The sequence below is a fragment of the Moschus berezovskii genome, chromosome 6 (assembly GCF_049115385.1).
Source record: "Moschus berezovskii isolate FMDL1 chromosome 6, NW_MosBer_1.0, whole genome shotgun sequence".
NCBI classification, from domain to species: Eukaryota; Metazoa; Chordata; class Mammalia; order Artiodactyla; family Moschidae; genus Moschus; species Moschus berezovskii.
This window is the reverse complement of record NC_142465.1, coordinates 111,251,739-111,276,703: the sequence shown is the minus strand read 5'-3', so window position 1 is coordinate 111,276,703 and position 24,965 is coordinate 111,251,739. Positions and strand designations below refer to the sequence as shown.

Sequence of the window (24,965 nt, the reverse complement as noted above, 5' to 3'; positions counted from 1 at the left end):
ACCCTCCCCACACCTTCCCCAAGTCCTGGTATGGCAGTGACACACAGATGTCACTGTCTGGGGACACGCTGTCAGCAACGAGGCCCTGTGGACCAGTATCCCACCGGCTGCTGGGGTAAGCAGTCATAATTTTGACTGTGCTTTTACAATTGCCTTCTTCCCCTTCTCTCTCTCTCTTTTTTTTTTCCTAATGTGTCATTTCAAGACTTGAAAAACCCCACGTGATCCTGTGTGACTTGTGATTACACAGCCCCAACATACCCAGAGGTGCTTAGAGGTGTATAAACCACGCTACCTGCCCGGAATTCAAGTGGTTCCCAGGAGGCACCTTAGGGATAACTTGAGAAACAGATGGTAGGTCAGCAGGGACAGGAGTGATGTCATCCTAGGGTCCCACCAGCTTCCCTTTAAGCTGCTTGACAGTAATGTCTCTACAAGGTTTCATTTAAGAAAAGATCCCCTTGCTCTGAAGAGTCTGAAGTCTCTCTCGCCTATGACTAAGAAGAGATGAGCTATTCTCACCCCTGAGCCACCGAAAGAGTGCCAGGAGCCTTTTCATCACAGAGGTGAGAGGTGTTTTGTGCCAGTGCGAGGAGAACCACGTATTAATCATTCACGGAGCTCTGAGTCACAGTTAAAATCCCCATACTCTGAATGCAAAAGAACAAAGGGGAATTTTACTGACCACAAACAAGAGCATCCCCAGGCCTCCTGGGGCATTCCTGCGAGACCTGCAGGCCCTGGGTTCCTATTCATGTCAAATCAGCCTTCACCTAATGAGCATCCATTGTGAGACGCGTGTCCAGGATGGGAATGTTTAATAGTAGTGGCCATTGCTCAGTAATGCTTTGAATATGTGAATTTTGCTTCAGAAGCTCCTGGCTGTCGTGCAATATGGTAGCTACCAGCTACTTAAATGTAAGTGCATTAAAATTAAACAAAATTTAAAATTCAGACTCTCAGTCACACTAGTCATAGTTCATGTATATTTCATATTTCGAGTCATATTTCAGTCCCTTCATGTGGCTAATGGCTGCTTTCACCAAACACTGAAGATGGAAATGCTCTGTTGGATGGTGCCTGAGCGACCCGACCTCATTCTTAATGACCCCTTTGGCCAGCTGGGCTCTTCATCAGTCCCCGCACTGGTGTGTGCCTGCTCAGCTGTTCAGTCGTGTCTGACTCTTTGTGACCCCATGGACTGTAGCCCACCAGGTTTCTCTGTCCGTGGGATTCTCCAGGCAAGAATACTGGAGTGGGTTGCCATTTCCTTCTCCAGGGAGAATCTTCCCAACCCAGGGATCAAACCTAGGTCTCTTATATCTCCAGCAGTGGCAGGCAGATTCTTTACCCCTGAGCCACTGGGAAAGCCCTTCGAGATTCTTCACTTTTACTAAAACTCAAACTTGGATCAGAGATCATACACTGTTACACAGGAAGTGTTCGATATAAGCACACTTTAGAAACAGAATTTAAGAGCTTTGAGGATGTTAGGAATCTTCTTTTGTGACAGCATTACTTTTCAGGAAGGAGAGTGTAAGATCCAGAAAGGTTCAGTGATGTGCCTGAGAACACGCAGTCACTCAGCACACACAATCCCAGGTCACCCAGTTTTCACCCAGGGTTTGTCTCACCAACTCAGCATTAAGGGATCTCCTCACTGCAGGACCCGATAGCTCTCTGTGCCTCCTACATGGCAAGATAGCCCTAGGGTCTCACTGTGGGCCTCCTACTCCATGACCACTTTCTGAGTTGCTCTGAGTGTTTACTTACATGTAAGTTCAAGCACATTAAAAATAAATACATATTTTCCAAAAGACAGTTTCCCTAGAAATGTCCCATGGGCTTCCCACTGCAGAAGTCACCCTGGCAGTAAAGAGAAACAGACTGAACAGCCTCCGTGTAGGTACAGTTTCAGTATTACAAGCAAAGGTCAGACGCACTCTTTACTACAGCTTAACTTGCCATGTGTGTCTCACAAGGGCATGTATTTTTATTTGATATCATATTATCTTTCCAGGGCTTCCCCAGTGGCTCAAACGGTAAAAAAAAATTGCCTGCAAAGCGGGAGATCCAGGTTCAATCCCTGGGTGGGGAAGATCTGGAGAAGGGAACAGTTACCTACTCCAGTATTCTTGCCTGGAGAATTTCATGGACAGAGGAGCCTGGTGAGCTACAGTACATGGGGTCGCAAAGAGTCAGACATGACTGAGGGACTAACACTTTCACATCTTTGCAGTAGGGGCTCAGCTGTCACTTCTCAAGTGGGCCTAAGACTTGAAAGACCTGGTCTAGCATAGAAAACAAACTTACAGTAACAAATGGGGATGGCTGGGGTTGGGGGGGTGGGAAGGAGAGATAAATGAGGAGTTTAGATTTAATATATACACACTACTATATAAAAATAGATAAACAATAAGGACCTACTGTTTAGCACAGGGAACTACATTCAACATCTTGTAATGACCTATGATGGGAAAGAATCTGAAATAGAATATATGCATTCAATATCTTGTGATAACCCATAATGGAAAAGAATCTGAAAAGGAATGGATATACATATAGTATAACTGAATCACTTTCCTGTACCTCTGAAACTAACACAACACTGTAAATTAATTATGTTTCAATATTTTTAAGGTTATAGAAAATAAATAAATTTTTCTTTAAAAATAAAGACATGATCTAGGAACTTGGACCTAGTTGTGATAATGAAGACTCTAGATCCTCTTTCTGTTTAGAAACAGAAGTCAGCAGATTGTACAACCCGAGGGAACCAATCAGGTCCACTCTCTGTTTTTGTAAATAAAGTTTTATTGGAACATGGCAATAGTTCTTCATTTACATATTGTCTATGGCTGCTTTCAGGCAGCAATCGCAGAGCTGAGACAGATGTACTAGATGTAACAGAAACTGGAGGGCCTATAAGGGTAAAAAATATTTGTTCTCTGTTCCTTTTATCACTTTACAGAAAAAGTTTGCTGAGCCCTGGTCCAGTCAGAAGAGACAAACCATCTCCCAAATCCTGCTTGCTATTTACTTCCAAACGATGCTTATGAGGTGGGGAAAGTCCAAATCCAAGAAGATCTTGCCAAACAGAAACCATTATTGTAGCCAATTACGGCTGTTTCCTTTTAAAACCAATGTGCTTTTAATAGGGGTTTGGAGGGAAAATATCTTCAGGTGCTTTTCTCTTTTGCATTTTTTGGTTCTGATTTCCCCTCTATTTAGCCAGATGTATCATATTGTCTAAAGGATGACTGAAGTTGTTACAAACAGAACTGAAAGGAAAAAGGAATAACTGATATTTTGCTTCTTACATTCAAAATAAGGTTTTCCACTGAGACTATATTTTTGATAGCCAGGTTTTGTTGAGAATAAGGATTTTTAAAAAATATTAATTTATTTGGCTGCATTGGGTCTTTCTAGGTGGGGTTAGTAGTAAAGAATTGCCTGCCAATGCAGGAGCCCCAGGAGATGTAGTTTCAGTCCCTGGGTGGGGAAGATCCCCGGGAGGAAGGAGTGGCAACCCACTCTAGTATTCTTGCCTGGAAAATTCCATGGACAGAGGAGCCTGGCGGGCTACATTCCATGGGGTCACAAAGAGTCGGACACGATTGAGTGACTGAGCACACGTACATTAGGTCTCAGTTGTGGCATGCGGGCTCAGTGGTTGCCCCGTGGCATATGGAATTTAGTTCCCTGACCAGGGGTGGAACCCTGGGGATTCTTAACCACTGGACCTCCAGAGAAGTCCCAAGAATGAGGATCTTCTAAATGTCTTTATTTCCTTTTTGAATTATTATCAAGGGTGTTCCACATAAGGCAAGTCCCAATCAAACAGAAAGAAAAAGAAGAGAAAGCCCACCTTTTCTGACTCAAGGTTATGTGGGTTATGGGAAGAAGGGAAGCAGAGAAAGAGAAGGCCGGTGTTCAGAGGTGAGTCCCAGTTTCCCCTCTCTGAGCCGAAATCACGGGTGGGAGCATGACTCTGAATCCAGATCTCCTGGGTTCAAATCTTGGTTCGACCCTGGGCAGCGTAACCTCTTTGTGCTTCTGTTTCCTCGACTGTGAAACAGGGGTCGTGGTATCACCTGCCCTGCAGACCTGTAACGAGAGCCGAGCGACTGAGCGAGTGCTGAAGTGCTTAGAATAGTGTCGGTCACTCAGTGGCACCGTAGTGGAGCTGCGGGGGTGGATGTTGCCGTAGATTGTGGAAGGAAGGCTCAGCAGATGGTGGACTCTGTCTCTCACTCCCATTTTGGGGTCTGGAAGGAAGTCACCCTAAAGGCTGCCCCTGCACCAACCTGGAGCAGTTCTATCAAAGCACATTCTTCACCAGAAGTGGGGCTGGGCCTGGCCTTCATCAGAAACTCAGGACCAAGAGCCAGGTGTCTGGTAGGAGGGTTTCCAGAGGGAACCATCTTGGGGGGTGGGGAGAGGGGCGAGGAGACCGCTGATCTGAGACCACCCAGAGAGGAGCTCATGGGAGTCATAGCAAGTCTCAGGTGGTCCAGTCACCACCAGAGTCCACATGGGGAGAGTCAGCAAGGGAGCCCCTGGGGTCCTTAAGAGCAAAGAGAGAAGGACCAGGAGGTACTCTGGCCACAGACTCCAGTCACCAAGGCTGTTGAGCAGGACCCGGGAGCAGACCCAGTCAGGCTCTGCCTAGCAGCTCCAGAGTAGAAACTAGCAGAGATGGACAGGCTATCACCCCTCTGCCAACAAGCATACAGAAACCACACCCCTCTCCTGTGGGGGACGGGAGTGGAAACTGGAAAGACTGTGCGTTCTCTTTTTAAAAATATTTATTTATTTATGTGGTGGTGCCAGGTCTCAGTTGTGGCATGCAGACACGTAGTTGTAGCAGGTGGGATCTGGGTCCCTGACCAGGGATTGAACCTGAGCCCTTTGCACTGGGAACACAGAGTCAGCTAGTGGACCACGAAGGAAGTCCCAAGACTGTGTGTTCTATCTCGGCTGGACTGTTTGCTATTTAAATTAAATGCAAGTGTGTCTGTTAGATTAGGTGGAAATACAGCCCTCACCCCACAGTCCACCCTCCCTCTCAGCACCTGTTCAGCAAGAAGGGGACTTATAAACACATTACATCACTCCATACAAGCAGAGAAATTGCCCTTTTACTGCTGTGTTTGAGGGTAGTGGGAGTACACTTGTGACTCTGCCCTTCTCCCCCCACCATTAAACTGGGTTGTACATTCCACGGGGCCTCTCACGCCCACACACGCACAAGCTGGTGTCTAAAACCAGCGTTGGGAACAAACCAGAGGCGTTTCTGGCTCTAAGGTAAACAAGAGGAAGAAAATCCTTCCAAAAAAAGACTCATTCCTGGTAGCTTTATTTTAAAAATAGGGGAAATGCAACTCCTTGCATAAACAGAATTTAAGAGTACAACTTCTTCCTCCTCTCTTTCTAGCTAATCAAGGGAGAAAATGACAACCGAACTGTCAATACAAATGTATTGCTCACACACTTAGTAGAGTAAGGCTTATGCTTCGGGCCTATTAGGTAAATGACAATTTTTTTTTAACTTTTAGGGGCAGAGGGAACTAAGGAAAGTGGAAATCCCTGAGCCTTAATCTTGGAAATAAGCTGGAGGCCCCCTGGCCTTTATGACTGGGGACCCTATTTGGCTCCACCAGCAGGAAGCCAGATGGTGTCTTCAGGCTGTTTCTCAATTTCCGGGATAAACCCACAGGATTTCTCTGCCAGGAGTAACGCTCTTGCTAAAAGCAGGATGGGTGACCTCAGATAGCTCCTGGGGGCATTGGAGCCACTGGGTTCAATGGTGCTGTCGCCACCGACTCAAAAGTCCACCTGCCAACGTGCCATATGCCACTGCCAGGAGTATACACACATACACACACGTGTATGCACGTGTATACTCCCCAGGGGCCGAGGCCAGCATGGCAACCCACATCAGACGGGTGGACAGCATGTCTGTCCCGCCACTGGGAGGTCTCTTCCACCCAGAGGAAACGGCAGAGACCAGACGGCAGGGCCTGGAGCCCACGCAGTCTGACCAGCGCCCGGCGGGTGAGAGCAGCAGGATGGAACTAGAAAGAGGGATCGTCGACCCTCAGGTGAGTCCTCCTGAGACAGAGGGGCGAGGCGCCGGGGGCAGAGGGGGAGGCTGGGAAGCACGGATGGACATTCTGGTACTGGATACTCTCCCCTCGCGCCAGTTTATCCCTTTTCTCCCTGGCTCCCTGCCAGATTCTCCGCTTTTTCTGAAATGTGTGAGAAAGGGACTGTTTGAATCCCTCTTGGGCTCTGCTTCCTCGTGTCAGTCAAAGTTAATTATGCTGCTGTTACCAGAAGACGATTGCACATCCCTCCCAGCGCTTTCCCCCAAACCCCACAGCTTCTGTGAGGGCTGCGGGCAGTTCTGCTCTGGAGAAGAGGAAAGAGAGGAGTTTGCGTTTAGGGAGGGGGCAGCTGGCCAGCTCTGCATAGCACAGGTTGGAAGAAGCTGGGGCCGTTCCCCCATCTCCGGATAAAGCTCTCCAGTGCGGGACAGAGAGTCTCTGTCCAGTGGGCGTGGGGGCATCAGCAAGTCCAGTCCAGCGCCACGGGAGGAGGCAGAGGGGATTCCAGTGAGGAGGGTCAGGTCGCTGGGACTTGTACTTTCTGACTCTGTCTACTGAACACAGTCGGACCATAGAGGTTGGATGAGGACTTTTCAGAGTCCAACAACTGAAGGACGGAGGAGTCTGGAGATCAGGAATTTGTGATCAGGGGATCTGTTCTTTGAGCAAAATCTTAAGCAGCACCCCAGTACATGCTTCACATTGAAGCAGAGCTGTAGTGTGTGTCGGGTAGGGTTAGGGGGCCTCCACCTTGGTTCCTCCACTCCTGGGACAAAACCGGGGAGGTCCTAGAATTGCCTGGAAAAACTGTCCAAACAGCTGATGCAGTAGCATCTCATCTCTGTGTCTTCTTCCTTGTCATCCATCCAGATACGGTACCATCTCGGGTGGGCTGCTCCCTCCGCCAGTAAGTCTCTTGCCCTCGACTGGTTCCCTAACACATTCAGGTCTCAGCTCAAATAATCTCCCTCCTCCCTCTCAGGAGGAGCCTCCCCTGATGTGTTCTTGCGTGTGCGTGTTTAGTCAGTCGTATCTGACTCTTTGCGACCCAGTGGACTGCAGCCTGGAAAGTTCCTCTGTCCATGGGATTCTCCAGGCAGAATCCTGGAGTGGTTGCCATTCCCTTCTCCAGGGGATCTTCTAGACACAGGGGTTGAACCCAGGTCTCCTTGCATTGCAGGCAGATTCTTTACCTTTATCTTATTACCTTATTCTTTATCTAAGCCACCAGGGAAGCAGTTACACTGCCTGTTTATTGCTTATTCAACCTAATCACTCTCATTAGGATGTGAAGTCCAGGCCAGCAGGACCTCCTGTTTATTCGCTGCTGGATCCCTAGTGCCCAGGGCTGTACTGAGTACACAGCCTGTGCTCAGAAAATACCTGTTAAATAGTCTACGGCCATACAACTCTGAACACGCCTGATCTCATCTGATCTCAGAAGCTAAGCAGGGTCGGGGCTGGTTAGTACTTGGATAGGAGAAAATACCTGTTAAATGAACCATGAGTTCAGTTCAGTTCAGTTCAGTCACTCAGTCATGTCCGACTCTCCGTGACCCCATGAATCACAGCACACCAGGCCTCCCTGTCCATCACCAACTCCCGGAGTTCACTCAAACTCATGTCCACAGAGTTGGTGATGCCATTCAGCCATCTCATTCTCTGTCGTCCCCTTCTCTTCCCACCCCCAACCTTTCCCAGCATCAGAGTCTTTTCCAGTGAGTCAACTCGTCGCATGAGGTGGCCAAAGTATTGGAGTTTCAGCTTTAGCATCAGTCCTTCCAATGAACACCCAGGATTGATCTCCTTTAGAATGGACTGGTTGGATCTCCTTGTGGTACAAGGGACTCTCAAGAGTCTTCTCCAACACCACAGTTCCCATGAGTTAGAGGGGATCAACTCTAAGGTCATGAAAGACTCAGGGCTCCGACCCAGGTCTCTGACCCAGGGGTGTACCCTCTTTGTACTTCATCTGGTTCTTGCCTCCACTGGATCCTAAGTAGCTGAAGAAGCAGTATTGCTCATTTTCAGTCTCTGAAGAATGAATTTCTTATGTGCGACTGGGGCTAAGCTATCCTAAATTACAGGCTAAGAACTCCGCACTTGGGAGAGAGGTTCAGAAAGAAAGAGGCAGGTAAGGCTACGGGGGAGGCAGGGTCAACCAGACCCTGGCAAATGTCTCCACCTCTTGCAGGTGCCTGACACAAGGGTGCCCTTCTCTCCCTCTCTTAATACACGCTTTTATTCTGGAATCTTAGTCACACTTCCCTTTGGTCATCTTTGTTTATTTGGTTGGTCAGAAGGTTATCCATTAGTTTCCACAAATTCCTGACCGGCTTCTGGGTCACATTAAGTCTTGGATCTTTTAGGAAACTGCAGTCATCTGAGGTGGCAGGCAGTGGTTAAGGACAGGTGGGGCCTCTGTCACCTGGTGGCAGGATTCCACCCTCTCCTCCCGTGTGGCTACTGCATGGGATCTAGAGGAACAATGTGTATAAAGACCACGGCATGTCATGTACTGAGTAAACAGTTCTTGCTCTGTCTGAGGACGGTTTTCCAGGGGTAGTTAAGCTCTGTTGACTGTAGATCAGCACCTTATCCATTCATCCAACTCGTGTCTTCTGATCAATGGCCATATACTGCACTCCGTGCTTTCAGGATATGGAAAATTCCTCTTGTTTCATGAGGTCAGTATAGTGGGTTCAGTTTCTCCATGAGCTAAATGCTGCTCCAAGACTAATTCTTAAATGTGTAGATGTGTTATTTATTCCAAGAAGGACAGATAGAATGTGAATGACTTACTGTTTTCCAGTCTGATCACTCCAGTCCAAATTATGACGACACAGTATTTAAACCAGGGCGACTTTTTTTTTTTTTTACCATTTTATTTACTTTTTATTTTATAAGTATTTACTTGCGTATTTATTTGGCTGCATCGGGGCTTAGTTGTGGCGCATGGGATCTGTCATTGCAGCACGTGGACTTTAGTAGTTGTGGTGTATGGTGTTAGTTGCCCCATGGCATACGGGATCTTAGTTCCCCAACCAGGTATTGAACCTGAATGCCCTGCATTCAGGCGGATTCTTAACCATTGGACCACCAGGGAAGTCCCAGGGAAGCTTTTTTTTCATATTTATTTATTATTTTTTTCTTAACATTTATTTTTGGCTGTGCTGGATATGGGCTGCACATTGCTGCATGTGGGCTTTCTTGCGTTTTGGTGAGCAGAGGCTACTTTCTAGTTGTGGCGCTTGGGTTTCTCATTGTGAGGGCCTCTCTTGTTGAGCACGGACTAGAGTGTGCAGGCTCAGTAGTTGTGGTGCATGGGCTGAGCTGCTCTGAGGCAAGCAGAACCTTTCTGGACCAGGGATCGAATTGGTATCCCTTGCATTGGAAGGTGGATTCTTAACCACTGCACCACGAGGGAAGCCCCAGGGCAACTTCCTTGACCATATAAATGTTGTTCTCCCCTTTATAATCCTGACCTTAGAGGCTTCACTTATGTTAAACACCTAGATTAACTCTTATTGACCAACATCCCATCACCAAAACAAACCAAAGGAAGGAAAATATTTATCAAGCCTCAACACTCAAATAAAGCACCAATGAAATCATGATACCTGACTTTGGAAAGCTTATGATTAAGTGAAGGAAATATACACAGTCAACTATAATATAAAGAAACTGTTTAGTTAAAACAGTTGTTTCCCAAAGATGTGGTCCAATTACCACCAGCTGGTAGTAAAAGTATTAGCAATGGCTGACAATTTTCTCCTGTCACGGTTTTCATTATATTTTTAGTGTGTGTTACAGAATATCTAACTAATCCATCAAACCTGTGATTTCAAAATTTTTACTGCTTAAGATGAGGCTAAAGCAAGTGGCATAATACGCTTTAAGGCAGACCTTGCAACTAACATAGGCACACCCTGAATGTTTCAGTCATCGTCTTAATTGTTGAGAAGTGTGATGGCTCGGGTGATATGAATCAGGTGGTGTGTGACTGTGCGTATTGCTGGTTTCTTTTCACTAACACCCGAAATCTTGAATAAAGTACAGCTGAAGTTTGGGAAATGCTGATCTAAAAATCATGAATTAAAGCGTCTGCAATCAGCAATGCAGGTGCTTTCCCAGGCCAGGACCGTGAGCCTGAGATGGCTGCAGTGGGCCAGCTGCGAGGGAAAAGGTGACTGGGTCCTCAAGGCAGACTGCCGCTACCCAGGCATCACAGGAACTGCCCCCTCCCAGGCTCTGGACTTGACTTGTTTTCCATCTTCCCTGGCTCCCAGAGTCTGGATGCATGAACAGCTGAAGACCAGCCCTTTCTTCCCTTTGAACTAGCGATGCATCCCCACCCAGAGTGTGGAGACCAAGATGCTCTCCCTTCTCCTTCCCAAACTGAGCTCTTCTCCAGCTTGCTGCTGCTGCTGCTGCTAAGTCACTTCAGTCGTGTCTGACGCTGTGTGACCCCATAGATGGTAGCCCACCAGGCTCTCCTGTCCCTGGGATTCTCCAGGCAAGAACACTGGAGTGGGTTGCCATTTCCTTCTCCAATGTGTGAAAGTGAAAAGTGAAGTCGCTCAGTCATGTCTGACTCGTAGCGACCCCATCGACTGCAGCCCACCAGGCTCCTCCGTCCATGGGATTTTCTAGGCAAGAGTACTGGAGTGGCTTGCCATTGCCTTCTCCGTCTGCAGCTTTCACATTCCCCTAAATGGATTCAGTCCTCAACCCCCTTTTTCCTACCTGTGCTGGAGGTGGAAGGAGACAGGAGGATGATAGGAGACAGCCTCCTAATGTGAAAGTTGCTCAGTCATGTCCGACTCTTTGTGACCCCACGGACTATACAGTCCATGGAATTCTCCAGGCCAGAATACTGGAGTGGGTAGCCTTTCTTTTCTCCAGGGGATCTTCCCAACACAGGGATCAAACCCAGGTCTCCCACATTGCAGGCAGATTCTTCACCAACTGAGCCACAAGGAAAGCCCAAGAATACGGGAATGGGTAGCCTATCCCTTCTCCAGTGGATCTTCCCTACCCAGGAATCTAATTGGGGTCTCCTGCATTGCAGGCAGATTCTTTACCAACTTAGCTTTCAGAGAAGCCCTCAAGACTGGTACATATCAAATGCAAACTCAGTACAGAAGGAGTGTAGTACAGCAAGAGACAGAATGTAATGGGAGTGAAGGTAAAAGTGACTCATGAACAGGAGGGCTAGAAAGTGCTTGGCAAGTATCTCACAATAAACATCCAGAAAACAATTTGGTCATACATATAAAGAGGCTTAAAAACGAGCCAGTAACCCCACTTCTAGAATCAGCCTAAGAAAATAACCAGACACATGTTCAGATATGCAAGGATATTCACTGAAATATTATTCATATTAAAAAATGGAATAACCAACAATGAAGGAATGGTTAAATAAATTTTGAAAGTGAAAAGTCAAAGTGAAAGTTGCTCAGTGTCCAACTCTTTGCGACCCCATGGACTATACAGCCTGTGGACTTCTCCAGGCTAGAATACTGGAGTGGGTAGCCTTTCCCTTCTCCAGGGGATCTTTCCAACTCAGGGATCGAACCCAGGTCACCTGCATTGCGGGCAGATTCTTTACCAGCTGAGCCACACGGGAAGCCCCAAATAAATTTTGACACATCTATTAATAGTTATCATGGATGTTGAGGTTTGACAGAAAACAACAAAATTCTGTAAAGCAATTATCCTTCAATTAAAAAATAAATAAAAAGTTAAAAATAGATATCATGTAATTTTTTTTCAGTGTTTGGGAAGAATATTTCAACAAATACCAGCCTAAATGCGGGAAGGGTTTGGAGGGGGATGGATAAGTGTATGTGTATGGCTAAGTCCCTTTTCTGTCCACCTGAAACTATCACAACATTGTTAATCAGCTATACTCCAGAATGGGACTTCTCAGGTGGCACTTAAGTGATAAAGAACCTGCCTGCCAATGCAGGAGATGCAGGAGACATGGGTTCAGTCCCTGGGTTGGGAAGATCCCCTGGAGGAGGGCATGGCCACCCACTCCAGCATTCTTGCCTGGAGAATCCCATGGACGGAGGAGTCTGATGGGCTACAGTCCAAAGAGTTGCAAAGAGTCTGACACAAATAAAGTGACTTAACACGCATGCACTCCAATATAAAATAAAAGTTTAAAGGAAGAATAGCAAAATGCTAACTATATTTTAAGTCAAAAAATTAATTTATAGAGAATGTTTATACAGAACTATATAAACATTTATCCCAATTGCCTTTAAAAAAAATCATATAGGATAAATATGTACAGGAAAACTATTCACAAGAAATATACCAAAATGTTAATATTGGCTACTTCTGGTTTATAAATACTTATTTTCTTCTCTTGCTTTTATTTTTAATTTTTATTTCCTTTACACATTTTCTTCTAACCCATATATTATATTTAGAGTAGGAAAAAAACCCTGCAAGTTAAAAAAGAAAAATAAGAGAAGTAGCTGTGCCTACATGCAAATGAAATTTGTGAACATGAGCCACAGCAGATACATACATACATGTATATTTATTTCCCATCTCTGACTACCATGGAAATAAACAGCTGACTAATCTGTGTTAGTTGGTTTCTCCTTTGAAGTGGTTGTTCCACTTTTTAAAATTTTTATGTAGTATTAATATCTCAACTCTAGCTTTTCACATCTGAGAATGTTCTGAGAACAGACTTCAGAAATGTGAGGTCCAGGGACAGGCCTGCAGGCCACTGAACTCCTTCAGAGGGACACTATCAGACATAAACGGGGGTTGGTGGTGGAGGCTGCGTCCCTGATGGAGTTACATCTCACGCCTGACCCCAGCAACACGTCCTGCTATCATCCACAGAAGAAAGCAAAAATCACTGTATTACATGGAGAGATACAGAGGTGATAGCTAGACAGACAGACAGATGACAGAAAGATCTAGGATGCCTTCTTGGAGGGGGCAGCCACTGGGTGGACTCAGAAGCATGAGGAGGACTGAGCAGCAGAGAACATCCTAGCCGTGAGGACGGTGTAAACAAAGGCAGAACATCATGGAGCATCTTTGGGGAAGGACAAGTAGCCCAGTTTGTCTGGACTACATGGTGAATGGAGAAAAGACAGTGAGAAATAAGATTATAAAGGTAGGCTGGAACCAGACCATGATGGACCTTGAAGGCCATGTCACCCTCCTCTGGGGTAAACTGACCAGTGACTCTGGTGACGGATGATGTTCTGAGCTCTGCAGAAGCACCTGGGCTTTCAGATGGAGGCCCTGGAGAGGGGTTGGCCAGGATGAAAAACGTGGCCATGCCTCCTAAGACCTAACTTCCTCCCAGAGCCGAGTTTGAAATGGCTGCTGCTGCTGCTACGTCGCTTCAGTCGTGTCCGACTCTGTGCAACCCCATAGACGGCAGCCCACCAGGCTCTGACGTCCCTGGGATTCTCCAGGCAAGAACACTGGAGTGGGTTGCCATGATAGCCGAGTTTGAAATGGCTACCTGCATTGAAATAGGGCAGACCTAGCAGACCCAGCAGAATGAAGGCCTGGACCTTAGAAGGTGCAGGGCTTAGAAGGACCTCTAAGGTCCTTCAACTGGACCTTAGAATCCTCACACACACAATCTGTCCACGTCAGCCACCACACTGAGCCAGGTATCCGATGGACAGCAGACAACACTTTGGTAAATATGGTGTCTGCTGACTAACCACATATTCAAATTACAGGCACAGTGAAAGGGTCCTTCAAATACATGAAGCAAATAATCCTGCCACCCACCTCCCACCCACCCATCGACCATGACTCCGCCTTTAACGGGGGACAAGCTGAAGCTCAGCGAGGTCAAACACAGCATCAGGGCAGGAGGGTGGCAGCGCCAGGGCTCAAACCCAGGTTTTCTTTCTGCCCTGCTCTGGCTCGGTGGTTTTCAGATGTGGTCCTGGGGCAGCCACCTCCAGTCACTTGGAAGCTTGTTGGAAATGCAAATTCTCAGTCCCCACTCCAGACCATCTGGTCAAAGCTATGGTTTTTCCAGTGGTCATGTATGGATGTGAGAGCTGGACCATAGAGAAGGCTGAGTTCCTTCGAACTGTGGTGCTGGAGATGACTCTTGAGAGTCCCTTGGACTGCAAGGAGATCAAACCAGTCAATCCTAAAGGAAATCAACCCTGAATATACATTGGAAGGACTGATGCTGAAGCTGAAGCTCCAAAACTTTGGCCACCTGATGTGAAGAATTGACTCTGGAAAAGACCCTGATGCTGGGAAAGAATGAAAGCAGAAGCGGGCAACAGAGGAAAAGATGGTTGGATGGCATCACCGACTTAATGAACATCAGTTTGAGAGAGTGGAGGACAGAAGGAGCCTGGCATGCTGCAGTCCAGAGGGTCACAAAGAGTAGGGACAAGACTTAGTGACTGAACACCTCCATATCTACAAGATCAGAAACCCTGGGCATGAGGCCCAGCAATATGTATCCGAGCACATTCCCTGGTAATTCTGATGGTCATGAAGTTTCAGAGCCACTGCTTATCTACATGGCTGATTGATGTTGGGGGGTGGGGGGTGGGGGTAGGGGGATGTGGGGAGGTGGCATGGAGGCTCCAAGACTGGCCTCTTTTCTCTGAGGCACTCCTAGATCCATGAAGGAGCACTCGCACCAGACCTGCAGGGAGCAGCCCAGCCAGGATCCGGAAGGGATGGGGGCAAGGCCAGGGCCCAGGCTGGAGTGGATGCCAGGAAGGAGGGCTGTCAGTTGCCCTCTGAACCTTCTGAGAGAACAAAGGCCTCAGCCCCCGAGTCCAGCCTTCTTGTTTTGAGGCAGACACCATTGCACTGTGACTGCCGCTGCCTGCCTGCCACACACCTGGGGATTTACACCCGCTCTTATGAGAGACGAATCGGGGTACTGCAGCCGGGAGAGAGGTGTCAGGCAGGCCCCCCACCCCGGGAAGATTAAGCGTGATGAGGACACTGTGAAGGCGGATGTCTCTCTTCTGTCACCCAGTCCTGCCTCTCACACCAAGAGGGCAACTCCGGGCAAGAGTAGGGACTTCCCACAGGGCACTCCACATGGCTGAGTGGGGGGCACTTGCTTTTTCTTGAAGTGGGGAAAAAAAGCCCAGGGTCTTGGGGACAGGAGGAGGAAGGGCAGCTAGATAAGGTCATGCAACGTGGAGTGTCTCTGCAGAAGGGCTGCAGTGTCCCGGACAGCCAGCCTCAGAGCTGGGCACTTGCCAGGCCCCACGCCAGGAAAATGGAAAACCCGTGGGCCTGGCCGAGGTGAACTCCCTGTTTCCACAGCCCCAATCCAGGAACCGGGGGAGTTCCCCGCCCCAGGTGTGGGGTCAGGCTTCGGTCTTTGTTCTGTGTGCTTGCCTGGGCACCAAGTCCAGGGACCCGAAGACTGCCCGGACACAGGTTCTCAGTCCTCCTCTGCATGTAGCTAGCTAGTCTCATTCACACAACTGGGAACTTTCTCCTTCAGCTGCAGTTTCCTAGAAATGTGGCCGCCCCGTGTTATGATTCAGACAGGGCTCAGTCCCTAGGGGTGCCAGGGCAGGGCGGGGCTGGCAGCGCTGGCCCTTTAGGCCACGCCCTGTCTCTGCCTCTCTGGTTTTCACAGAAATCCACACAATTGAATGCTCATCCACACCCCTTGCTGTGAACGGTTTTCAACAGGGTGAGGGCTGGGAGTGGGGAACAGAGATCTTGCTAAACCCATGATCGCTCTGTTGCCACAACAGTCTCTGTGAACCGGATTCTGGCAGCAGCTCCAGGCAATCACTGGCCAGACAGCCAGTGCCCTCCCAGTCCCATGGGCCTCCAGGGGCTATGGGGCTCAAGGAGCAGAAGCTCTGGACTCTGAAAGTTGAGCTTTCTCCTCTCCAGAATCTGGCAGTTAATGGGGGCAGCTTGAAGAGGAGGCAGGGGTGAGGGTGGGGAAGGAGAGCAGAGGGTGGACAAGCTTCAGTTCAATACAGTGTCCACTGGTGTCCCCAGACCCCAGGATTCCAGGATTGCCCGTGCTGTCCCCACAGGCATTTCACTGTAATAGCAGCCTGCAGGAGACCATCCTTGTGAGGGACAGAGGGAAAGAGAGGCCAAGGGATGGAGAGACAGGGCAGAGGGGAGCCCTGTTGCTGACTTTTCCATCCTCCACAGGAGGGACCTGCGGTATTTTTCCACCTCCTGTAAGGAGTCAGCACCCTCCCCCGCCACCCCAATATGACCTACTTATCTACTCCCTTTACAGGGAGGGACCCTGGACAGCATCCCAGTCCAGGGCAGGGCTGTCTGAGTCTCAAAAAGACGAATTCTCTAAATAAGGAAAATCCAGACGCTGTAAGGGGGCTTCCCTGGTGGCTCAGATGGGAACGAATCTGCCTGCAACGTGAGAGACATGGGTTTGATCCCTGGGTTGGGAAGATACCCTGGAGAAGGGAATGGCAATCCACTCCAGTATTCTTGCCTGGGAAATACCGTGGATAGAGGAGCCTGGCGGACTAGTGCATCGGGTTGCAAAAGGGTTGGACATGACTGAGCGATGAATACTAGACCTATAAAGTGGTAGGGAGGCTGGGCAAGGCTGGTAAGAAGGAGGATGGAGGCTGGTGACTCCCAAGGACAGTGTTCATCTGTGGCTGCTGGCCATCAGGCCCGAGTCACAGCCTGACTAAGAGGAAGAGATATGGGGCCTGAAGGAGTGTCTGGAGCAATCGAGGGAGTGCACAGACTCAAGGGAAATCATACAGAACAGCCAACTCCTGCAGGTTCTCCAGCACACTGCCCAGAGAGCATTGACCTGAGGTATCTCACCTCTGAGCCCGTTTCCTTATCTGCAAAATGGGGATAATAATTTCTACTTCGGAAGACGATGAAAAGAGAAATTATGTACCCCACCCTCAGTTCCTTCCTAAAGAAAACTCGACTAGGTCTCAGAACAACGGCACCCACAGGATAACAGAGACCCGGCAAGGAATCTGCGGCTCAAAGAAGCTAAATCATTTATGCAAAGTCACACAGCCAGGAGCAGAGCTGAGGTTCACGTTCCTGACTGTTCGCTCCAGACATGTGCTCTCAAATCCCACCCCAACCCCCACTGGAATATCACTGGCCTTAATGAGAAAGGGTTTGGCAAAACCCATGTCCCCAAATCTTAAGTAAATTTAGAATGCTGAGTCAGATTGGGGCTGGAGGAATCAAAGACTAATTGGCTTGTATAATGCTGTGGCTTTATCCTCTTGCCTTCTGGAGGCTGTAAGCAGCTATCTGCTCTCACGCTGCCAGGCCTCCAGCCTGGCCCCCCTCCAGCCCTTTCTTCTCACTGCAGCCACAGAGAACACTGTCCTGCTTCTAGCTGTGCTTCCCAGCTGCCCTCAGGATCTCATCCAGACCCAGTGTGGCCAGGGCCCAACCTATCCTGAGCAGGTCCTAGGCCAGGGGGCAGCCCTATCCTGTTTTTTATCAAATGTAATAAAATATACCCATCAGTTCAGTTCAGTTCAGTTCAGTCGCTCAGTTGTGTCCGACTCTTTGCGACCCCATGAATCACAGCATGCCAGGCCTCCCTGTCCATCACCAACTCCCGGAGTTCACTCAAACTCATGTCCATCAAGTCGGTGATGCCATCCAGCCATCTCATTCTCTGTCGTCCCCGTCTCCTCCCACCCCCAATTCTTCCTAGCATCAGACTCTTTTCCAGTGAGTCAACTCATCGCATGAGGTGGCCAAAGTATTGGAGTTTCAGCTTTAGCATCAGTCCTTCCAATGAACACCCAGGACTGATCTCTTTTAGAATGGACTGGTTGGATCTCCTTGCAGTCCAAGGGACTCTCAAGAGTCTTCTCCAGCACCACAGTTCAAAAGCATCAATTCTTCGGTGATCAGCTTTCTTCACAGTCCAACTCTCACCATCCATACATGACCACGGGAAAAACCATAGCCTTGACTAGACGGACCTTTGTTGGCAAAGTAATGTCTCTGCTTTTTAATGTGCTATCTAGGTTGGTCATAACTTTCCTTCCAAGGAGTAAGCGTCTTTTAATTTCCTGGCTGCAATCAGCATCCACAGTGATTTTGGAGCCCCCCAAAATAAAGTCCCCATCTATTTCCCATGAAGTGATGGGACCAGATGCCATGATCTTTGTTTTCTGAATGTTGAGCTTCAAGCCAAACTTTTCACTCTCCTCTTTCACTTTCATCAAGAGGCTTTTGAGTTCCTCTTCACTTTCTTCCATAAGGGTGGTGTCATCTGCATATCTGAAGTTATTGATATTTCTCCCAGCAATCTTGATTCCAGCTTGTGCTTCTTCCAGCCCATACCATTCACTAAATACAAATGCTTTCATGTAAAAAAAATAATTTTGAAAGGCTGTTTAATCATTTGAACCTTGAAAAATCAATTTAAATACTCGGTTTTCAAACACAGGTGCTAATACATTTTTTTTCCGGCCTCAAATATTTGGGGTCTTTGGAAAGCACATAAGTACTACGTGTACATGCTGGTCACCTCTGACTTTGCGACCCCAAGGACTGTAACCTGCCAGGCTCTTCTGTCCATGGGCTTCTCCAGGCAAGAATACTGGAGTGGGTTGCCATTCCCTTCTCGAGGGGATCTTCCTGACCCAGAGATCGAACCCTCATCTTGTTTGGCTCCTACATTGGCAGGCTAATATTGTGCACATGGTGCCTAAGAGGCGAAGGAGCCATCTGTGCAGCGCTGGGGCCACCCCCACACACACACACCAGGCCTTTGTAAAGATTGCTTCCTCTGCTTCTGTTTTTCCTTCTATAGCTGTAAATGCTCACACCATTGTCCCCTCCCACACTGCTCTGTAGTTTATTTATTTTGACCCAAGTTCACAGATACTTAACCTCTCAGTTTCCTTGTGTGTAAAACAAGAATTATAGTGATAACCACCTCATGGGGCTTTTAAGAGGACAAGTTCATACATAAAATGAGATTCATGAACCAGAAGCTTGTTAGAAATCTCAGGCCCCCACCCCAATGGACTGAATCAGAACAAGATCCCCCTGAGATTCAAATGCCATTTCAGTTTGTGGAGCCCTGCGCTAAAGCACTGACCACAATGCCTGTTACATGATAAAAACTCAGTGACAACTGTGTTGATCACTATCATCATGACTCCTAAAGGTCAAGCTTTTACAGTTGTCTCCAGTTTCCCTGTTTGACTTACTTTTAACTCCCAAACTCTAGTTCAGTGGTTCTCAGATGGAGTTCCTGGGGAACACTGGCCTCCCTGGCGCATCCCAGCTAAATGCTCAGGCTGCCGTCAAGAGGTGCTTCCTGCTCTCAGGCAGCTTCCCTCCATTTGCAGGAGACACAAGGATAGAGGCAGCTGCAGCAGGGCAGCAGCTGGGGTGCAAAGGGTTGCCAAGGTGCTCCAGGAAGCAGCTGATGCAGGCGTGGGCCGGTGGGGGTTGGGGGGAGAGTCAAGGAAAGTTCTATTTAATCTAAGAGCTGAAAGATGAGCTAGTAACTCAGGATTCTCCCCAAAAGTGGCAGTGTGGTCCCCACTTAAACAGTGGGCTGACTGCTCCCACAGTGTGAGAGGGGTTGTGTGTGTGTGTACGCACACAGACACGCCCACTCGGTCACGTCCAACTCTTTTCCAACCCCATGGACTGTAGCCTGTCAGATTCCTCTGTCCAAAGTGGGTTGTCATTTCCTTCTCCAGGGGATCTTCCCAACCCAGAGATCAAAGATGCATCTCCCACTTGGCAGGTGGATTCTTTACCACTGCTCCACCTCAGAAGCCAGTAAGACATATTACTTGGATCTAGATGCACTGGCTTTGCGGTTTCCTCCCACACGCAAACAAGGGAGCCCTGGGGGTTTGAGTCTGAACCCTATGTAGTGTGCCGGTATGAAACCCAGTCACTTAGAATTAATTCTGGCTTCTTTGCAAACCAACCCTCAGTAGTAGCAGAACTGTTGTTCTGGGCACCTGCGGTTCCTCAAATGCAGGACAAAAACATTGATCCGCACAGGATACCTGTAGGGATAAAGTGAAGGCCCGGAGGTCCCCTCCCGGCTACACAGCAAGACAGAGGCAAGTCTGTCTTGAGTAGCAGAGTTCGGCTCTTGAGTAGCAGCATCTGGGCCCGCGCGGGCTGAACTTCAGGGGTACAAACATTTCTTCCGACGTGTACTTGCAAAGACCACCCCAACCCCAGTCCAGGCTACGGGGCTGAGAGACTGCAACAGCCAGTCAGCGAGCAAGATGCGGGGCAGTCAGCTGGGGCCAGCCAGGGTCTCGGGTAGCTGGCTGGTTCCGGAGAGAGGAGAATGGGCGCTGTCTCCCGTGCCTGACAGTCCCTAGCAGATGCTCTGAGGGCTCCAGAGCAGACTCGGCCCAGCACGGACGCTGGCAGAGGCCCCGTAGAAACCGGAGTATTCGTTACACGGACCGGGCCGCCTGCTTTACAAGCAGTGCACTACAGAGGGCCTTTCCCGCCCCACGCGCCACGAGAGGCCAGCGCGCAGGGCCAGATTGGCTGAGAGGAGTAGAGCCGCCGCCGATTGGCTGAGAGGAGGCCAGGCCGCCGCCGATTGGCTGCAAGGGGCCGGGCCGCCGCCGATTGGCTGAGAGGAGGCCGCTGGACCACTCTGTGGGCCCAGCAGCACGACCGTGAGGTCAGCTGACTCGGTCGAGCTTCGGGAGGAAGCCGCGGTGCGGCGCTGGGCGGGCGGTGGGTTTGGCCTTGAGCTTTTGTTACGTGGCTTTATCGCTTCCTTCCCCCGCTGAAGGCCGAGGCCAATCCTCACCCTTTTCTGGAGCGAAACACCCCCTCCCCACTCGGCGGCTCCAGCCGGATGGTAGAGGGCCTCTTCCCTTGGGGCGGGCGGACGCGCTGACCGTGGAACCGCCGGGGCTATTTCGGTTCCTTTTCGGCCCCGCGGCCTTGGCTTCCTGCTGAGTTTCCCTAGGCTTCCCTTAGCTCACCAGTGACCACAGACGCCACTTTCAGAAAACTTGCTTTATGTCAAACAGACCATTTGCGTCTTGTTTGCGCCTCTTTTTTTTTGGCCTGATTTTTTAGGGCAACGGTGCGGATATCCTTACCCCCCACCCCCCCCATTACAGGTGAGAAAACATGCAGTTCAGAGAACTTAATTTGCTGAATGCTCGGAAGTGGTTCAGCTGGGGTTCACCTCCTTGGCTGGCTGGCTGCAGCACTGTGCACTTTTCCCCTGCACTGCCCTCCCTCTGGGTAAGGCCAAGCCAGGACCCTGCTAAAGAATGGTTGTGGTCTGCCAGATTCTACCCTCTGTCACACTGTCTTCAGAGACATTTGCGGGGGTGGGGTGGGGTGGGCAGGCTAGGAAATAACCTAGCTCTAGGGAATTGTTGGAAAAGATTTCCCCTGGAGCCTGTTTGCTTCAGCGCAGGGATCTAATCAAAGCGGGTGATCTGGAATTCTTTCCTGGCTTCTGTGAGGAGCATCCTGGCTTAAGGCACGTTCCTCCCGGTATCCTCATGCCCCTTCCTGCCCCCTGACACAGCAGAGAAAGGTAAGGCCCCGCATGTGTCCAAGGCCTTTCCCACTGAAGCTCATCTGCAAATCAGGCTTAAAGGTCGGGAACCCAGAGAAGGAGAAAGTGAGGCTGGGGCACAATCGCCCTCCAGTGCTCAGAGTGCCTGAGAAAGACAGCCGGGTCCTAGGTCCTCTCCTACTTGTCTCCTTGTAGTAGACACATCTCACATTCCCCTGGAGAAAACTCTTCCCAGTGGGAGCGCAGAATAGTGTTAGAAAGTGGCAGCTTTAAAAGTCAGACACACTGTACACCTGGAAGACAGGGTTTTTGTGTTTTGATGGGACATCTGTAAGGCCATAGCTGGTCTTTACTATTTAAAATAATACGAGCAAATTGCCAAGTAATTCCACCTTGTAAACGTAACTACCTAAGAGAGAAGCCTGAAAACCACCTGAAGGACCCATACCTTCAGATCCCTAGACAAAGGGGATGCAAACAACTTATGCAGATCCCTTCTTATCTCGCATCCAACCTCCAGCCCTCTATCCAGCAGGAATGGGTGGGGGCATCTGCAACTTCAGAGCTACAGAGAGAGTGGGGCGGGGGGGTGATTCTCCTTCTACATGGAAGTAAAATGATATGAACAGGGTAAACAACAGGTACAAATACGGTTAAAGGGCAAGGAAGAACAAAAAAGTTATCAGGCACTGAGATGAATTGATGGCTTTAGTTGAAGGCCCTGGAGCCAGAGAAGGGAAGGTGTGAGCCCATAGTGCTGGGGCTCCAGGAGCACTGTATAAAAAAATCAACACTTTAACTTTTCTCAGGCAGGAAGCTAATCCCTACCCTTTTGTAAAGCTTCAGCTTCCACGTTTGTAAAAGGACTTCAGATAAGATGGTTCCTGAGCTGCCACACATCTGGAGACTCCTGATTCTGCAGCGCCCAGATATTTTCATTAAATGATGCTTGCCTCCTCCATCTCAATAATGTGTGAGTCATCTGACTTGACTGCTCAGCTTCCCTGCCTTATGAGATCACCCCTGCCTGTTCCAATGCATTTGGCTACCAGAGAGCAAACATTCCATGTGTGAGCTGGGGCTACATGTTGTTGTGATGATAGATCTGGCAAATTTGAGGCATTTGAGTTTAACGTGAAACAGCACAAAATGCAGTCTCCCGGGGGCCTGGGCCTGGGGCAAAGCCCCCTCATTCACTTGCAGGTGATGTTGGTTGTCATGCATCGGGGCTTGGAGGAGCCCAGAACCATCCACCTATCTACCTACCATCCTCAAAAACTTGTCTCGTCTACCTTCCCCTTCCATCAGGTAGGGTTCATTACATCCATAATCATCAGCCTTGTCTGCTAAGCCGAGATACTACTTAATAGAACCCTGGGTCTCTTCATTGCAGGCAGATTCTTTACTGTTTGAGCCACCAGGGAAGCCCCTTTAGAATCCACAGTTGGGGCTAAAGTCGTCCTCAGGAGGCACTTGGTAATCTCTGTGCACCACACACGCAAACACAATCATGCTTCCCAGATAGCACTAGTGATGAAGAATCCGCCTGCCAGTGTTGGAGACGTAAGAGACTCGGGTTTGTTTCCTGGGTCGGGAAGATCCCCTGGAGAAGGAAATAGCAACCCACTCCAGTATTCTTGCCTGGGAAATCCCATGGATAGAGGAGCCTGGTGGGGTCCATGGGGTCACAAAGAGTCGGATGCGACTTAGTAACTGAACAACAAACACAGTCGAGGTAGATGGTCATGTTCTCTCAGTAATCACCCACACACAGTTTCCAGAAGGTACCAGGAGCTCCTTATGGGTACCTCACACCTTCAAATCCACAGATGAAGCCACAGGTTGGGGTGGGAAACAGGATTTTTCTTTTGAGTTAATTGTCACACAGTGTTCTGAGTGCCATCACGGAGCATACGAAGGAGAAGGAAGGAAAAGTGTGAGGAAGGGCACACATTTAACATGTTCAGCACAGTGGTCAGGAAAGCAGGCTCTGCATCTGGATGGCTTGGACTTGATCCTGGGTCTTCCCTTTCCTTGCTGTGCTGTCTAACCTAAGGCAAGTTATTTCAACTCTCTGTGCCTAAGTTTCTTATAGGATTGTTATGGGGGCGAAATAATTCCAGTGAAACACTAAGAAATGCCTGCCCCATGTAAGTGCTCTATGAGTGTGACCATTATCATGACAAGTCCTCTGCTGACTACCTTACACATATTATTTATTTAACATTAGCAACAATTTCTTTTGAAAAGGAAAATCCAGGAAATAACTGCGTTCTACACTAGTTAAAACAATGTCTGTGACTGGGGGTGTACGTGAGAAAGGAAATAAACAGATATTTGGACCAGCCCTTGTTTCTTCTGTTAGTCCTTTCTATAATATATGAAGTGTTTCTTTTTTTTAAATTTATTTTTATTTTTGGCTGCACTGGGTCTTCGTTGTTGTGCAAAGGCTTTTCTCTAGTTGGGGCAAGCCGGGGGCTACTCTAATTGCGGTGCAGGGGCTTCTCCTTACCTACGGTGGCTTCTCCTGTTGCAGAGCACAGGCTCTAGGACACACAGGCGTTAGCAGTTGCCATTGCTTAGGCTCGGTCATGGTGATGCAGAGGGTTAGTTGCCCCTCAGCATGTGGGATCCTCCCGGACCAGGGATGAACCGGTGTCCTCTGTACTGCAAGGCAGATTCTCAACCACTAGACCAACCACCAGGGGAGCCCCCATAAAGGGTTTCATACAATGCCTGATTGCTTTTCTTTTTTCTTCTGACATAATAGTATGAATTGGAAATCTTTCTGTATCAGAATGTGTAGGACCATCTCATTCTTTTTAAGTGCTGCACAGTATTTCACAGTATGGATATACAATAGATTATTTATCCATTCTCATGTATTTATTGGGCACCTAATATTTACTGGAGAAGGAAATGGCAACCCACTCCAGTGTTCTTGCCTGGAGAATCCCAGGGACGGGGGAGCCTGGTGGACTGCCGTCTATGGGGTCACACAGAGTCGGACACGACTGAAGTGACTTAGCAGTAGCAGCAATATTTACTGTGTCCATACAGGATGTGAGAGGAAGCGTAGGTGGCAAAGTCACACAGAGCATATTCCCCAAGAAGCTTGTGATTTTGTAGGGGAACCTGGGACTTGGATGAAATAATCAGACTAATACAAGAAGGCATGTAATAAAATATTCAACTGAATTTAAAATTTAAGTGTCCATAGTGATTTAATAGGAATAACAACAGATTGTAACGCAGCTGAGGGCCTGCCTCCTGGAAGCCTTGGCTGGGAGGGACAGAGAGGAAATTTACCCATTAGTTCTTCCAGCCTCACT

At 48.7% G+C, this 24,965-nt stretch overlaps 1 protein-coding gene and 1 long non-coding RNA gene across 3 annotated transcripts in view; both read left to right on the top strand.

Annotated features, from left to right (window-relative positions):
* Positions 1-5,601: 5,601 nt before the first annotated feature.
* NINJ2 (ninjurin 2) overlaps positions 5,602-24,965 on the top strand; it is a 75,484-nt gene continuing 56,120 nt past the window's right edge. The window contains exon 1 of the mRNA XM_055396162.2: positions 5,602-6,104. Coding sequence (XP_055252137.2) covers positions 5,928-6,104 — 177 coding nt within the window. The 5' untranslated portion in view covers positions 5,602-5,927. The remainder of the gene's footprint in view (positions 6,105-24,965) is intronic.
* Positions 20,688-24,870, top strand: LOC129536949 (uncharacterized). 2 transcript variants are annotated; one of them, XR_008681894.2, is made up of 4 exons: positions 20,688-20,828; positions 21,224-21,350; positions 21,524-21,651; positions 22,474-24,870. It is a non-coding gene; the product is annotated as an uncharacterized LOC129536949 (long non-coding RNA). The 2 variants fall into 2 exon arrangements; XR_016037531.1 differs by having other exon boundaries at positions 22,443-24,870.